We start from the raw sequence: 16,705 nt of genomic DNA on the forward strand, positions 1-16,705 counted from the left end.
GTTTCAAATCATGATCAGGAGAGTGACAAGTGCCACAGCTAAATATTCAAACTCCCAGGTAGTAAAAGCAATCTAGAGGCCGCCGATGAATCCTAGAAGTTAGGGATCATTTTTGGAATTAACTCACTAATAATAGTATTCGATCAAACATGAGGCTTATGTAGACGTAAGAACAACAAAGATATAAATAAAGATATGAAAAATCAACAACAATAGAAGGAGACGCCTCCCAATACATGGACGCCTCGGCAACCGACATAGGCATGAAGGGCAGAAAAAGGGAAGACACACGGCGGCCGAATGCACTGAGAGGTCTGTTCCTTCCTCTCTGCGTCTCCAGAAGTCAACCACCCATATTTCACCCTTTCCTTTCAGCCAACAGAGCCTCTTCTACGATGATTTTTTCGTCGTAGTAGTTCGCATTGGTTCACATTGATTGGAAAAGACAGAAATAGAGGAAAACTATGGAAAAGGGGTTGGAATAGAAATGAAAAATGGAAGAGAGAGAGAGAGAGAGAAAGCTTAGCCATCTTCCAACCTCAACATTTAGTTAGATTAGAGATTGAAGTGAGGGGTGCCGTACCCTTCAATCTTTTCATTTTTTGATGGTGACATTTGAAAAAAGAAATTGAATTGAAAAAATGACCAAAGAAAATGAATAGAGGACAAGTCAACAGTATATGATTTGTAATGCAAAATATGAGAAAATTGGAATAGGAAAAATAATGGTTGTGCGAAGGGACTGTACACGAGCCAATCGTGGGAAAATCAACTAACAATTCGATTCATTAAATCGACTTGTTCGACTAATGGAGTAATTAAGCATAGGTTTTCAAAACCAAGATGAGTTCAATTTGAGTTAGGAATAGTTTTTGTAAAACAGTGCAAAAAATCATAAGATGTATCATTACAATAAGTAACTCAATCGAATATTTGAACGTTAATCATGAAATAAAAATAGTTCAAAAATAATAAGAAAGTAGGAACTAGAATAAACCATGATGTGGTCCAAAACAATTCGAAATTTATTTTTCCAAAATTTATATTTATGAACTGTAGTTATGCACAAACGCCAATTCAGAGCAACGGCACATGCACTTTTAAAGATCAATTCAAACAAATAGTTTTATTCATTGTAGAAATTTTTTGAAGAACGGAAATAAGATTTGAAATTGCAATACTCCAAACATTTTAGAGTTGATCATTTACTTTGTGGGAGGTTAGTCTACTTGAAAGCTCAAAAATCATAAATTGTATGGAAAATCTAATTGATGATAAGAATAACGAATAGACATACCACCCTTATCAAGTTTTTTTTCAATTAATTTGTCTAGAATTTTTATAGTTTTTGTTTGAGTTACAACGTTCACTGGCCGACTTTATAATAAACTGACAAGTTGACAAAAACGATAAAATATTTCCTTTATACTTCGCACATGTGCATTTGAGAAATTTCATAATAAAAAGTGAAAAGAATAGGAGGAGAATAAAATGGAAAAATGTTTTGTTTCGGGGAATGATGACGAGAAATTGTTGGTTTCTCAAGGAGACAGAAGCAATGATATTGTATGTTTTAAAACTACTTTTGGAGAAAAGTGAAAAAAAATGACCCAGTTGTGGGCATTTAATTGATTTGAATATTTAACTAATTAGTTATAACTAGCTAATGAATTATTTAACCACTGGCGTACATATCAGGCGATTTGTCTCTTAAACACGTCTAAATACATATGATTAGGAAGCTTAATATGCCCATGAAGACTTTGTTTGATTTTTCCGTGGATCTGAAAAATTGAAATTTAATGTTGACCAGCGTTGAACACACATTACCTTTCTAATTGTTTTGCCAAAAATCATTATGGAGACGACACCGTAAAGAGGCCACGAGCCATTCACTGAAAGTCAAAATTTAAACATTCAACTGATAGGTGTCCACTTACATTCGAGAATTGCAAGATATTGAGCTCTTTCCAATTGAATACCATAGTACATGAGAGTTATATAACACAAATTTTGAAAAATAATGTAGGTTACCGACATGTTGGCAAACGTTTTGAGAGCAGTAATTGAACTGGAATTCGTTTTGTTTTTATTCTGAAGAGAAGATTTGACTCAATTAACCTAATGTTTTGTTCCAATTGATATCGATTTGAAAGGGGTGATTGAACATCGAATTCCTTGTGCTTCTGAAGAGAGTTCTGTTTATCGCCACTTAACGCTTCCAAAACTAATACTTTGTTTTCACGTAACAAGAATTCGAATGCAATTCTTGCAACAACTTGAAAACAAATACTGACTGTTGCTCCAACTTGAGCAGAATATGGAGCAGAGGGCGTTGCTGTCTAAACTCTGGATTTAAAATCTAGATAATAAAATTGTTCATACCACACAATAGTACATTACGGCTCCATCAAAACGAGTTTGTGAATACAAGAAGCAAAGTGGCAAGGCAGCAATTAGAAACTGGAACGAAATTTATTTAAATAATTTTTTCCCTTACTAAAATCCCGATGAGCTTCTCAGTTTTTAGTGTTTAATCATATTTCAACATCGTATCCGACGACTGATCAGTTGGTCCCAAGAGGACATTTTTGTTTTGATTCTAGTAGCTTCTCACATGAACAATCGCCAACAATAATCCAATTATCGTAGAGTCCTTTTCGTACGTCATACTGCGTTTTGTAGCTAACCATCGTTCAAGAATTAAGGACACGGCAGTAGAGTTTGTGATCCATAAGCCAGAGTTGTACATGAGACGGAATACAAAACATCTGAATAGGTCATGAAATATGTTGGAGAAGTAATAGTTTTGGTACCTGTAAATGTTAGGTATCATTTGACATGGATCCAATAATGTTAAGTAATTGAACAAATCCAATCCGTGGAGAACAGTTCTGAAATAATAGAAAACTTGGGTAAATACCTAAATTGTAGATAATAAATTATATTAATTACAGTTAAAGCAAGAAGAGAACGGATGAAACACGTTACTTCACCGCCTGAACATTTGCAAGTTAGAAATCAGCAGTCCTTCATGAGTTCGTCTTTTAACGTTTCCCAGCTCCCAAATTTTTGTTGACCAATAATACTTCCAGGTGAAAAAAAACTTGTTGATCCCAAAATTTTTTTTTTCAGAAATTAGGACCGTTTACCGGTAAAAAACAAAAGTTTTTGAATGGTCACCAAATTTTGGAACCAAACGGAAAAAAAATACTTTTTAAATGGTCACTATTGAGACCTAACAGATGGTAACGTACCTTCCAGTTACATGAAGTATAAATCCAAAAAGATGAAGTTGAAGAATAATTTTAAAGTTCACATGGAACAAGGAAGAGTTCTTTGCTGACCATATCTTCCAAGTATACACTAAAAATACGGGAAGACCGAGTATGCAAATGATCAAATTGATTCCAAGTGAGACGCGAAGGAAATTTGAATTGGACAAATTTGCCATTATGGTGCAGTTTATAGAAGTCATTTTGACAGATCAATCTCAAAAAAATAACTTGAAATGCAAGCTAAAAAGTATAAATGACGCTAAAAATGAAAAAGTCGTTTTGCTTCAATGAGCAATGAGTAAACTAAAATTTTAAAATAATGTGAAGCCTGTGAAGGAAAAATAGACAATTTATAGTTTCCAGAAAACTAGAATATGAAAAGGATAAATTTGTACTCAACAATCCTTGAGTCAGAATACAGGTCGAAATTCACAGGGATACAAAATGATTGTAAAAAACGTGCATTTTTCAGTTAATTTTAATAAAATTGTCTTGAATTTTCCGTGATCGGCCACAAAAAAAAACAGACTTCTAGTTATACAAGTTTTTAATGAGAAAATTAAACCCTTACAAAACTAAATCAAGTAGAATGCGAAATAAAAAAGTGTAGGCTTCAAGATTCATTATCCTCTTAAAAAAAATGATCCGCCTATTTTTTTCAACACAAAACACGAATTTTAAATACTCAAGGGACCACATGCTTTTTGAACAATTTTGCAAAATAATATTTCTGAATCATTTCAATTATGTATTGATAAGAGGTAGTTCCGGTTTTATGAATGACTAAAAACACTTTCTGGTGTTTTGATTTTTAGAAGTTGGAAAATTTTCGTTACTAGTGAATTAGTGAAAGATTTTAATTTTATCGAGATTTCCAATCATATCATTTTTTGAACACTCATTATTGCTTCAAAGTAAACATTTCGGAGCAAACTTTTTACATAAAATGTGGGAAATTTTAAATTATTTCCAAACACATAAAAACATCTTAAAAATAGTTAAAAAAAAACAATTACAAAAAATTTCAATTAAACATAAAAATAATCTAATTAATTGCGCCAGTGACGAAACACACCGTTCTCACGAAACTTGCGCTACCTCTCAATTTTAATGACAAACAATAACGAGTATCATAATATGTGGGTGATTGCTTAGAAGAGAAAAATACAAACAATGTCTAACCCCCTTGCTAGAACAACAGGTGATAATTTATTATTTTAAAAATTGCAACCAGACACCAATTTGAATCAAATGATGATGACGATGCGCTGATTTTTATAGATATGTGCACTTTTCTGGTCTAGTAATCGAGACTTATGATGCCACTGAGATGTTTCATCAAAATCACAGGTCAAAATACTTTTTTTTTGCGAGTGTAGGTATACTCACCAGTTTTTGCTATATTTTTCTATAAGTTGTAAAAGAGTATTGGGACCTTAAAATTGAGTAGCATATGTTGTTTGATCAAATCAGTGGAAAATCGGGTATAGAACTCTTTTCACGGATCACTGCGATTAATCTTCTTTTTTTTTAATCAAAAGTTCTCGATCTCACGTTATCGATCAAAATAACAAAGTGATGAATTTTATTTAAAAGAAAAGTAGACCAGACAAAGTCGAAAACCTATAATAACACGTAATATGAGCCTGGTACATGTGACAATGAGATGTCGAAACTATGCAATTTGTCGTTTGAAATTATCGAGATATTGCTGGTTTGGAGTTTTTAAATGAGCCACTAATTGCACACCAATTAGTTTCCGAACCTGAAACTTTAAAGTTTTTAAGTTGTCGAACGTAGTTTTTCACCTTTTTCATTGATCTTGATAGAATAATTATAGACACAATAGCATACGAGGGAAATGCCAAATTTACTGAAATTCACAGTTATATATATTTTTTGCAATACCATTTTAAATTTACATTCTAATATCCCAAAGTACTGGTACGGCTCCAGATCATTTGCGTGGAACATTAATACAATGTAGATAATATTATATATAACAATAAACGTAGTTGAAATGCCAGCAAAGGTTTTGAGGCAGGTGATTGAGCTGAAGTTTCTGATAAATTTTAATGTTTTTAGTGCGGTACCTGATATTTTGTTCAAGTTGATAACGATTTGAAAGTGTTGAATGATGAACTCCGGTATTTCTAATGTGCTGAAGAGTACAAGAGTTTTCATTAGAGTAGGCAACATCCACGCGTACTTTATTTTGTTTGTAGAGGTAATGGAAGGATATTCGAGCTGACACTTGGAACACAAAACCGACAACTGCACTCATTTGACCTACGTACGGTAGACTAGCTTGGGCTGTCTGGAATTGGTAGGTTTGCAAATATTCGAATTAGGGAAAACATACCACACAATAATACATAACGACTCCTTCAAATTGAATTTTTGAGTACAGAACCGCAAGGGGAATTGATGTTACAGCAAACTGAAATTAAAATTGCAAATTGACATTTCACAGCCAGTTGTTTTTTATTCGCAAGCTCCCTGGGCTCTCAGAATTCAGAAAATGCGTTCAAATAAAGGGCTTGCTACTCATTAAAATAGACTGAACTCAAAATATCTTGATCTTTTTTATGATCTTTTGTGAAATTAGGAAATTTTTCTAGAAATTTTTCTTTTTGGATTTTCTGAGCTAGCTCCAAAAAAAATTTCACAAATTTTTTTGTGAACGATTCACCTGAAAAAAAGCCAAAAAAATTCCCATTCTGACTGACTCTTGTTCATAAGTTGCACTTCTTTTTGTTGCCAACCATCGTTCAATTATTAACGATACAGCTGTTGAATTAGTTATCCAAAGACCTGTGTTGTACATTAACCGTAAAACAAAACACCTGAAAGTTAATAAATTACATGTCTCTGATTAAATAAATTACCTATAGATGTTTGGAACCATATCGCAAGGATTATCTTGAGTTGTGTAGTTAAACAAATCTATAGAATGCAAAATAATTCTGAAAATAATCAGTTTTGTCGGAGAGCCTTGTAAATTTACCTTCCAGAACAGTGCAACATAAATCCAAATAAATGAAGTTGAATTATAATTTTGAAATTAACATGAAAAAGCTTTGTATACTTCATTGACCACAGTTTCCAAGTAGCCCAAATTAAAACTGGTACGGCGCATATTGTGATAACGAGGTTGAAAACTAAGGAGAAACGCAAAAATCCAGAGCTTGCAATTTCAGCCATTTTATTACAATCTACATTGGACATTCTCGAATATTTCTAAAAAAATTTAACTTAGTAAAGTCACGAAGGATATGAAAATAGAAGCGTATTCTCTATACTCAAAAGCATAATGAGCGGAAACTTATTTTCTCGCTGAGACTTTTACTACAGTTGATTAATGTTTGATGAAAGTCTAGTATATCTTTTTTCAACTATTTGAACCAGGAAAGTGCGAGTTTTGCAAAAAGTTCAACAAGAAGTTTTTGTGCATTAAAACCATTTAAATAAATTTGTCAACCGTTCGACTTGTGGAAACCTTAAGAAAAACAATTATTTTTCATTTTGAAAACTAGATATAATTGAGACTTGTATTTTTATCAAAAATACGCAATTACTGGTTACATTGAAAAGTACATCAGTTTTATTAGATATCATGAATATTTATGTAGAAACACATTTTCAAAATTTTTGAAATCGGTCGAATGTTTTAGTTCATTTTCAATAAAACAAAGATACATATACGACTGAAGTGCAATCAATAAATTTGTTGAAACTGTTAATAAAGTAAAGGTAACGAGATGTTCTAATCAGGTTTGATCAAGTGCAAGCCATAGTCTTTAAAAATTAATAGAAATTAATAAATTGCGGGAAGGAAATTGAAAACCTTTATAATAATAATGGAAAATTACTGCTATCAGTGAAAAAGTTTGGTCACACGCAGTTTGAAGTGTTTGAAAAGAAAAAAATTATTAAATTTAAAAACTTAAATAGGTTCCGGAAATCAGAAAATTTTTCGTTGGTATGATATATGAAACATCAATTAAATAGACTATGACTATGTCTTGATACTTTGATTTGTCTGATTAGATATTTGATAAATTTTATTATGAAAAATATAGCTTTTGAAGATTGCAAAGTTTTCTCTTTGTCTTGGTTTTTTGATCACACTTTTTTCCCAGATTTCTCTAGAGAGGAAAAAAGACGATTTAAAATTTAATGTAAGTAGATCTCAACAATTTGGCATAGTACAGATACATAGGTCAACATTTCTGACGTCTGAAACATTATTTATGAATTTGCTTTCAGATCAGAAACATGGGGAAAAAGTAACGAGAAATGATACTGATAGAGATGTTACCAAACCAGACAAGGAAGTTAGATAAGCAGAAACAAAAAATCAGTGGGTGCAAAATGTAAGGTTGACAGCCAGAATCGCAAAAATGATTATTTTAATTTTGAATTTTGTTTTGAGAAGGAATTTTTTTGAGAAAGTACTTAACAAATGAAATTTCCGAAAACAAGACCTCTGACTTTGCTTTTTATTTGAAGAATTCACGAGATGATTCAAAACACATGTTGTTTTGAATAATCAGAACACACAAGAAGTCAAAAAACACAAAAATATTAGAAAACAGGGATCGATGACTATGTTCACAAGCTGTTTTCATGAGTTCTAAATCTAAATCTGGACACCACCTACAAAATTATAAGTTTAGCATAATTGCAGAGATGGCGAATGCCAAGCGCAAAGATTGAAATAAATGACAAATACTATTGAAATTTAAAAAATTGAATCGTGCGATTTTTCGAAATGATAGCCACTAAATCGCTGAAGCGAATGTAGTCTACAACTTTAAACTTTTGTTTAATAAATGTTTAATAAAACTCAAACTTTTGTTTAAGAAATACGAATTCGCAGAAAAACGTAGACTTCTTAATTTTTCAGCATTTTTCCAAATGGATTCATGATGCTTCCATTGATTCATGATGCTTCCATTGATTCATGATGCTTCCATTGAAAACCCATTGAATAAATGAAATCACCTCTTTTTTATCTCAAAGTGTAAACAATTTCTGTCAATCAATTATTAGAGAAAAGTAATTAATAACAATTAATGTGTTTGTTTTTTATATTCAGAAATAAAGTCATTGCTTTCAGAACAACCTTCTAAACGTCAAGTAGATGCTGCTGGAAACAAAAATCTCGCTTCCCTGAAACGGACCAAAATTGCTGGTGTTAAATATTTAAATAATGAACGCATGCAACAAAATCAAAATATCAAAATATGATTTTGTTGACAGCATCAATGGATTTATTCTAAATAATAAATTGAAAAATCACGTAAAAAACTAGAATGTTAACGGTTCCGCATCAAAATTTCAATCATTATGGTTATGGGGTTTGGCCAATTTTCTAACGCAATTTTGTCTTTCTTTAAACAAAATAAGACCAGTTAACGGACGATTTCGAAGGGAGTCTGAAAAAATGTCAGGGAAGAGAAAAATAAGTGATGTTCAAATTAAAGATATGCTAGAAGTCTATGGTAAGCTGAGTTCAGGACTTCAGTTTCCAGAATGTACCACTCATGAGTTGATTTTAATGATATTAATACAATTGTTATCACATCTTTGAAAAATCAGTATAACGACGAGCTATGTGAAAGTTTTGTTGGACTCAGACTTTGGTGTTTTCACTCTATAAATTGTAGAATATTTACTTATACAAACAAATACAAATTATTTTTGAAATGAAAAAACACAAACTGTTCCGAATAATCTGCAACATACTCATAAGTAAATCCCGTCTTTTTGGTTAAACATTTTGAATATACAGCTATGCGATTTGTTGCTTGAAATTATCCAGGTACTGCAGATTCTGAGTTTTTAAATGAGCAATTAATTGCATTCCGACCTGATTTCGGATCTGAAATGTTCAAGATTGTAATTGATTCATGCGTAGTTTGTTACCTGATTCATGGACTTTGATAAAACAATTATTGAGATAACCAGCCGTGGACCGCACCTCCGGCGCGGCCCCGACTTCTGGGGCTGAAAACTAATTTTTCTGAAGCTACCGTAACCCTAAAGTATTCCTACCGTACCACTATTGTACCACTACAGTACCCCGACTATTTCCCACCACTAACCCCAACTCACTGTCCCTCCAGAAGCCAAAACTTCACAGACTACAAAGACTACATAGACTCCAAACTATGGACACACAGAATAAGCGCTTTATATATAGTAAATGATAGCATACAAAGGAAATGCCAAACTCACTGAAAACTTATAAGACTTATTCAACTGTCTTTTTTCACTCACGTACCAAAGTACTGATACGGATTTAGATTTTTTGCGTGGAACATTAATATAATGTAGATTACGTTACTCATAACTATGAACATAGTTGAAACACCAGCAAACGTTTTTAGACAGTGAATTGAGCTGAAATTTTGAAGATTGAAGAACACCGTATTTTCTCTATTAGTGCTCCATGAAGCACTAATTTCCAAGAGCTTTTTGATTGCAGCACTGTTAGAGACTGCAGTACTACTGGAGACTGCAGCACTAATAGAGAATATACGGTATTAACATTTTTTTAAAGGAGTACATACACCTGATATTTTGTTCAAGTTGATATCGTTTTGAAAGCGTTGAATGGTGAACTTCGTTATGTCTACAGCGCTGAAGAAAAATCAATTTTTACGGTAAAAAAAACATCCACGCGTACTTTATTTTGTTTGTAGAGGTAATGGAAGGAGATTCGGGTAGATAATTGGAACATGAAACCGACCACTGCACTTATTTGACCTACGTACGGGATATTGGCTTGGGCTGTCTGAAAATTTTACTGTACAAATTTTTGTATAAACTGTTTGATTAAAACGTACGACACACAAATACATAACGACTCCTTCGAACTGAACTTTCGAGTATAAAATGCAAAGTGGAATTGATGTGATAGCAAACTGGAATATTGTTTAAAACTTACTGAACTTCATGCTGACCGTTACTTGAAAAGCAACTAGCACGTGCGGACTTTTAGGTTGCACTCAACTTATTTACACGTTTAATAAAAATCTTTAAATAAAAATCTTGACAGTCTATGTCAGATAATCAAAACAATCAACACCCGAACACTCATACATAAAGCTTGCATTGATGGACAGCGATAAAAAATTTTTACCTGGAAAAAAACCAAACATATTCCCATTTTGACTGATTCTTTCTCATAAGTTGCTCTTCTTTTTGTTGCCAAACATCGTTCAATTATTAACGATACAGCTGTTGAATTAGTTATCCAAAGACCTGTGTTGTACATTAACCGTAAAACAAAACACCTGAAAGTTAATAAATTTTATTTTCGAGGGCTTAACAAATAACCTATAAATATTTGGAACCATATCACACGGGTTATCTTGAGTTGTGTAATTAAACAAATCTATAGAATGCAAAAAAATTCTGGAAATAATTAGTTTTTGTCAGTGAGACCTGTAAATTTACCTTCCAGAACAGTGCAACATAAATCCAAATAAATGAAGTTGAATTATAATTTTGAAATTAACATGAAAAAGCTTTGTATACTTCATTGACCACAATTTCCAAGTTCCCCGAATTAAAACTGGTACAGCGCAAATTGTGATAATGAGATTGAAGATTAAGGAAAAACGCAAAAATCCAGAGCTTGCAATTTCAGCCATTTTATTACAATCCACGTTGGACATTTTCAGTTGCTTCTGAAAATTTTCGTGAGTAAAGTCACGCAGGCAGAAAATGCAAGAGGCGTATTTTGTATGTATGATCAAATGAGATAAAATAAGATCATGCATGATGAGCGGAATTTTTTAATGTAATTCTCTACTATAGTCGATTAATATACATTTGCTGAAAAAGTCTAATATTTTTTGCAATTAACTATTCAGAATAGGTAAGTGCGAATGGACCAGTACCTGTAAAATTATATTTGGATGAAAGAATCAATTTATTTCATTCTGAATCAAGTTACTGTTTATTTCTGATTAGGTTTTCAATATTAAATTTACTTTCATCAAAAAGCATGAGAAAAGTTTGATAAGTTAGATGATAGTTTTTAAAATGAGCTATAATTCTGTTTTGCAATCCCTTAAATACAATCACTTTTCTAAAAACCAATTACCTAATTTTGAGAAATATTAGAGACTTTAAAATGATTAGTATCTGCTGGAAGTATTAGAAGACGGCGATAATGATTTCTCGACATCTATATACTGCTGTATAGATTGAGCGTGTGGTTCAGAACCTGTTAGTGTATTTAAAATAAATTACCACAGAACCATTAAATCCATTCATCAGTGTTTTCAGAAGTTAAAACCAAAAATTAACGATCGAAAATTCAATACAGAAAAAATAAATATAGTAAACATTTAAATAAAATAGAAAAGAGAACATATTTTGAGAACATATTCTGAAAGTGATAAGTACAATTAAACTATTATTGCAATGGAAAAGTCTTATTTCGACATTAAAAATTAATTAAGAACTTTTAGAAGTTGAAATTTGTTGATTGAAATGCTCAAAGTATGTTATTTCCCCTTGCAACTTCATTTGTGATTCCAAACTTGAATGTATTTGATTATGAACCTGTCAAATAAATAAATGAACAAGAAGAACTTTTATAAAAATTCTCAACATACCGAAAAAATTTTCCTGCTAACCAAGAAAACGGTTATTATTCCGTACGATGGGAATGCACAATTTACTGAAATATTTGCCTTATTTAACTCAATCTGTTTGGCCGACTTACATTCTTGAAGAGCTAAATAGTATTCTGGACGAAATTTTTCATTTAATATCCAACCGAATGAAGGAATTTGAATGAGAAGGAATATTGTGCTAGTGTTGGCATAAATTTTGAGGCATTGCATTGAGCTGTAATATATAAATTTTTGAAATGTTTTGCAAATTAATTTTATCAACTTTTTGTTTTGTTCCAATTGAAATCGAGTGGACAATGAAGATCTTTGCATACTTGATCGAAGGTTCTAAAACATATATGATTTTATGGCATCTTCATAAATGATTATAAAGAACCTTATTGACATGAAAGAGGCAACCAAAGGAAATGCGTGCTAATATCTGAACCGTGATGGCAATAATGGAATTTGCATTTGCGATTTCAGGGTGACCAGGCATGTAGATATTGCAGTACGGCATAAAAACTCCATCGAATTTCGTATTTGAATATGCAATCATTAGTGGAGCAGCAGCCAGAAATACCTGAAAGATCTGATAGTGGGACCTAAAGTTTTTCTTTTTTCTAAAGAACAGAAATAGTTCAAAAATATATATCGAAAAATTGGTTTTTTCTGAGCTCAATCTGTGGTGAAAACTAATGACGTTGATTTGCCGGCCCATCACTAATTCGAACAAGAAGTCAAGCTACTTTTATTTTTTATGTCAGAAGGACATAAAAAAGTCATCTTCATAGACATTCAAATCATATTTTAAACATGAAATTTTTGAGAGAAACAAGCACAATTTTTATTGATGTATCATATCATGTTTCGAATTATAATACTTAACTACGTCAGATTAATTACTATTGGGTACTTGTTGCTTAATAAATCTCAAATGAAAAGCTTCAATCAAAATGTACAGAATGGGATAAATGTCTACTATTGTTTTAGGTGAAAATAGATAGAGGGCATAAAACTAGGCAGACTTTTCATGAACTCAACAATTCCTCAGACATCCTGTCTACAAACAAGACTTGTGAAAATTTAACGGATATATGTATTACACTTACACACTTTGCATTTACGTGAAATAAAAATTAAAACTTACGTGGAGTGATGCAAAAAGGATTCCATACCAAATCCTCTTGTTTTCATATCTACCTTTCAAATGTGTTGCTAAGGTCCTTTCGAGTACGAGTGGTACTGCAGTGCACATGGTTACCCACATTCCAAAATTATACATCAATCGCAACGTAAAACACCTAAAAATATAATCCTCCGTATTTAAAATATTTAGCTCAAGTTTGTGATAATTTCAACAGTATCTCTTTTCTCTGCTTCCAATTCTACACATACCTGTAAATATTTGGTATCATCGCACACGGATTCAAAAACGTGTAGTTGTACAGATCCAATGAATGAAGCATAATTCGACCTGAGCAATGCAGCAGGAATCCGGTAAGGTGCATTTGAGCAATTATTCGAAGGTTTTTGTGAAAATTTTGAGTGTATGCTCCTGTCCACAATTTTAACGAAGACCAACCAAACAACGGAAATCCTATTAACGCAATCGTCAGATTGAAAGCCATTGAAGTCTTGAGCGCTCTGAAAATTTCTCATTCACTATTCGAAATTGGAATTTGAATTCGGATTTAGGTCAGTATCAATTTGATTTAAAATATTTGGGTTTTTATCATTGTTTAATTTACAGCTTCACTGGACCATTGTGATTATTAACAATTGAAAAAGAAACTCAGGAAAATTCAATTCGATGCCATGTTTTTTTTTCATTTATGGGCACTCATAACAAGAGGAAAGAGCAAAAGGCTTACGTGGAAGAAGACAGTGTGAGCATCGTTGTGCAGTTGGAATTCATGATAACAGCGGAACCGAATAACTGAAAGAAAAGAATGAGTGAAGTGTCTAGTCTTCTGAAATAAGCAAATGATCGTTTGATTTTTTGACGTGAGTTAATAATAAATGTGATGTGAACGAAATACATACATATATTCACATTAGTCAACTCCCGGGAGAGATATTTATCTGTTGGGAACAAAGTATATATCTTCTCTATTCTATTAATACAATATGTTTTTAATACTTCAAAGGTTAACTGAATTGACAAAATCACATAAATTATTATCGCGTTCAGTAGAACAGGGAACTAATGGTTTCAAAAAAGAAAAAAACGAAACTTGAACAAAATTATGCGCTTTAACGGATGAGCAGTTTTGAAATAGTGTTAGACTTATGATAGGCTTTGGCCATTTGGTCTTAGTGAATTGAATAGTCTGTTGTTTTTGATAATTTTTGTGAGTTCGAAAAGGTATGCATGAAACATGAAATATCAAAAATTATTTTGAAAGATAAATGGTTAGGCAAGTTGACAACTTTAAAATGTTTTGCCTAATTTTTTATTAGAGAAGCTTGAGTATAAGTGTTTTGCAACTCTGATTTACATAGGCTAAACATTTTTGTTTTGGCATTTATTTGAATTATTACTTTTCAGAACCGTTCTATATTTAGCGTTACTTTGGTTTAGTTCCGAAAATCTTTATTGCGCCTTCTAGTTTACGATATCAGTCACTCCAGATGTCTTACCGATTCGGCATCATTTCTTCTTTTCTGTTCTAACGTCAACAGATGTTTTCTGTTCGTTAACGGAAGTAAGTCTATCTGATAGAAACTCGCCGATATGAACCTTTCCCATTTGCCACGTCAGCTGTATTACTTGCTCTTATGTTTTATGGCCGTCTCTCTTCCGTTTCTTTTTATGATTTGATCCATGTGCTCAAAGAGATAACAAACTGAATACAAGAAATGGGGGAGAACCGGTGTCTATGAAAGTTTCCAGTGCAGATTGCTGGTATTGAAGCTTTTTAAAATATTGCATAAAAACTGGCTCAGTTAACATTTTTAGGACTGTTGCAAGGATAAATTATCGATAGATAAAAAATAGCCTATTTGTCATTATTTTTGGAGCACTGTGTCTGCATAGTATAATGATAGCTACATATCAATCAATATTATACCTCCAGAGTATGGTGCATTGTGATGTTTGGAGAATACTAGTATACTATGGGCAATTTGAAAGCAGAACATTAAAATTTTTAGTATACTTTTATTCCAAGTATACAAAACGTGTTTCTTAAACTAATATCATAAAATCAAAGAATTGTTTGGAATAAGGCGGATCCAATATATGGGCGTGGCCACGAGGTTTAATGCATCATGAAGACAATTCTTTTCAGTCATTCAAGACAGTCGGCTCAACAGCTCACATCATTCCTTCTCTCCACATAATGTCTTCTATTACAGTATTCTCTGTTATTCTTATTTTAACCATCTTTCCTTTGGTTTTCACTTCCGGTCACTTGCGTCTAGAGTTTACGTCTTCTGAGAATAAGTTCTTAAGACTTATCACAGATTATAGTAACGAGACTTTACAATTGACAATGGGAGAAAAGAAAACTTCAAGTTTTCATCCAACAAACGAGCAAGATACTATCAGAATTGGCTTGTCAACTCTAAATCGTGATCCTGTTTTCTACAAGTTCAAACTTGAAAATACTGGACAGCATCTCCGAAACATTTTCGACCAAGATGATGTTGTCGTGTTCATCCAGTCAGTTTTTGAGTGCGACGAAGGATTTTTCGGATCGAAATGCCTACTCAAAAAAGCTCCAAGCACTTCGACGATTGCTTCTAAAATGACTTCAACAACTACAATGACAACTACAACAACAACAATCACTACTTCAACGGAATCTGAAAAACAAGCATCATCGAAAGGAGCTGGTTTATCAATGGGTCTTGAACATTATAACAGGTAATTTTAATTTTGAACTTCTGGTTGACTAAACTAAAGTATCAAAAAGATGTCGTTTTTTAATGTCATTTTCACCTTTTATAAACTATTATTTCCAGCATCATCATCGTTGTGCTAGTGATCATCATCATAACACTTCTCATTCTAATTGCCGTTTTCGCTGTTCTCCTCTTTTCGTCTCGCTCACAAAATCAACACATCATTATTGCTGGCAGAAAATCCGCATCTAAATGCAAGAAACTTGACTTTGAGGGATTCGAAGGAAAGAGTTTTGAACGTTCAAATGATTTTCAATATGAGGAGCCACGTTACACAGCAGCACCATTTGGATCATTTTTCAGCAAGCAATCGGAATATTAGAATGGCAATTTTTACGTTCAAATTTTTAAATGTTTCAATTTTTATTTTGACAACTTACTTTGTAATTATTAATGATTTCTTGTTTAATAAATTGATTTGAGCCTAACTTTTTGGTTTTGGCGCTTGTCGAATTTTTTAAAAACTATTTTGTTCCTTTCCTCTCTGAAACAGACTATAAGTTACAAATATAATCGTTTATTTGTTGAATAAAATGAATGGGAATAGAAATAGCATTGTCTCCAAAAAACCGTGTCCTGAAAATCGGGTCTCGTGTCTCGTCAACCAATAAATATTTTGATGTCCATGAAAATACTTGTTCCGTTAACACGAGAGTTACGTTCACCTTCACTTCCGTTTTAAGATAAACTCGCACATGTGTTCTTTTTGCTATCCATCCATTTCACCTCCCATCTGGGCAAGGTGTGAAAACGTGCCAGAATACATCTCATTTTGATGACAATTGAAATCAAAACCTATCCGCAATTGCCGTTTCATAAATATTCGAATTGTTCTTGACTAATTTTAATTGTGTTTATATTAACTTTTTCCAGGCAGTATTT

At 32.5% G+C, this 16,705-nt stretch overlaps 4 protein-coding genes, 2 non-coding genes and 1 pseudogene across 8 annotated transcripts; 3 read left to right on the forward strand and 4 right to left on the reverse strand.

The window, feature by feature from the left end:
- Window positions 1-1,694: 1,694 nt before the first annotated feature.
- On the reverse strand, window positions 1,695-3,478 carry srab-17 (Serpentine Receptor, class AB (class A-like); the record flags this gene model as incomplete). The annotated part of the gene is made up of 9 exons (NM_073143.2): window positions 1,695-1,784; window positions 1,831-1,895; window positions 1,941-2,071; window positions 2,122-2,186; window positions 2,235-2,342; window positions 2,386-2,463; window positions 2,618-2,771; window positions 2,817-2,894; window positions 3,258-3,478. 9 exons carry the CDS (start codon window positions 3,476-3,478, stop codon window positions 1,695-1,697), a joined length of 990 nt encoding a protein of 329 aa, NP_505544.2.
- On the forward strand, window positions 2,964-3,113 carry T11A5.10. The gene has a single exon (NR_069233.1). It is a non-coding gene; the product is annotated as an Unclassified non-coding RNA T11A5.10 (non-coding RNA).
- Window positions 3,479-4,953: 1,475 nt separating the features above from the next.
- srab-18 (Serpentine Receptor, class AB (Class A-like)) lies at window positions 4,954-6,506 on the reverse strand (the record flags this gene model as incomplete). The annotated part of the gene is made up of 9 exons (NM_073144.2): window positions 4,954-5,043; window positions 5,087-5,151; window positions 5,201-5,331; window positions 5,372-5,439; window positions 5,488-5,595; window positions 5,641-5,718; window positions 5,971-6,124; window positions 6,167-6,244; window positions 6,286-6,506. 9 exons carry the CDS (start codon window positions 6,504-6,506, stop codon window positions 4,954-4,956), a joined length of 993 nt encoding a protein of 330 aa, NP_505545.2.
- T11A5.9 lies at window positions 6,288-6,404 on the forward strand. The gene has a single exon (NR_069234.1). It is a non-coding gene; the product is annotated as an Unclassified non-coding RNA T11A5.9 (non-coding RNA).
- Window positions 6,507-9,075: 2,569 nt separating the features above from the next.
- srab-19 lies at window positions 9,076-10,966 on the reverse strand (annotated as a pseudogene). The gene is made up of 10 exons: window positions 10,746-10,966; window positions 10,626-10,703; window positions 10,429-10,582; window positions 10,133-10,210; window positions 9,973-10,080; window positions 9,859-9,926; window positions 9,568-9,686; window positions 9,496-9,520; window positions 9,210-9,246; window positions 9,076-9,165 (listed from the first exon to the last, which is right to left on the reverse strand). Coding segments are annotated over exons 1-10 (978 nt in total).
- Window positions 10,967-11,753: 787 nt separating this feature from the next.
- Window positions 11,754-14,571, reverse strand: srab-26 (G_PROTEIN_RECEP_F1_2 domain-containing protein; the record flags this gene model as incomplete). Of its 2 annotated transcripts, NR_131697.1 has the most annotated exons (9): window positions 11,754-11,861; window positions 11,915-11,979; window positions 12,025-12,149; window positions 12,198-12,262; window positions 12,312-12,497; window positions 13,065-13,218; window positions 13,313-13,561; window positions 13,789-13,853; window positions 14,558-14,571. NR_131697.1 is itself a non-coding variant. In NM_001028963.3 (8 exons), the coding sequence occupies 8 exons, from the start codon at window positions 13,830-13,832 to the stop codon at window positions 11,754-11,756; spliced, it is 996 nt and encodes a 331-aa protein (NP_001024134.1). The 2 variants fall into 2 exon arrangements, 1 of the variants encoding a protein (NP_001024134.1); NM_001028963.3 differs by lacking the exon at window positions 14,558-14,571 and having other exon boundaries at window positions 13,789-13,832.
- Window positions 14,572-15,233: 662 nt separating this feature from the next.
- Window positions 15,234-16,251, forward strand: sdz-31. The gene is made up of 2 exons (NM_073146.4): window positions 15,234-15,785; window positions 15,884-16,251. Exons 1-2 carry the CDS (start codon window positions 15,259-15,261, stop codon window positions 16,143-16,145), a joined length of 789 nt encoding a protein of 262 aa, NP_505547.2. The 5' UTR covers window positions 15,234-15,258; the 3' UTR covers window positions 16,146-16,251.
- The last annotated feature ends 454 nt before the right edge of the window (window positions 16,252-16,705 follow it).

Source organism: Caenorhabditis elegans, chromosome V (assembly GCF_000002985.6).
Source record: "Caenorhabditis elegans chromosome V".
Lineage (NCBI taxonomy): Eukaryota > Metazoa > Nematoda > Chromadorea > Rhabditida > Rhabditidae > Caenorhabditis > Caenorhabditis elegans.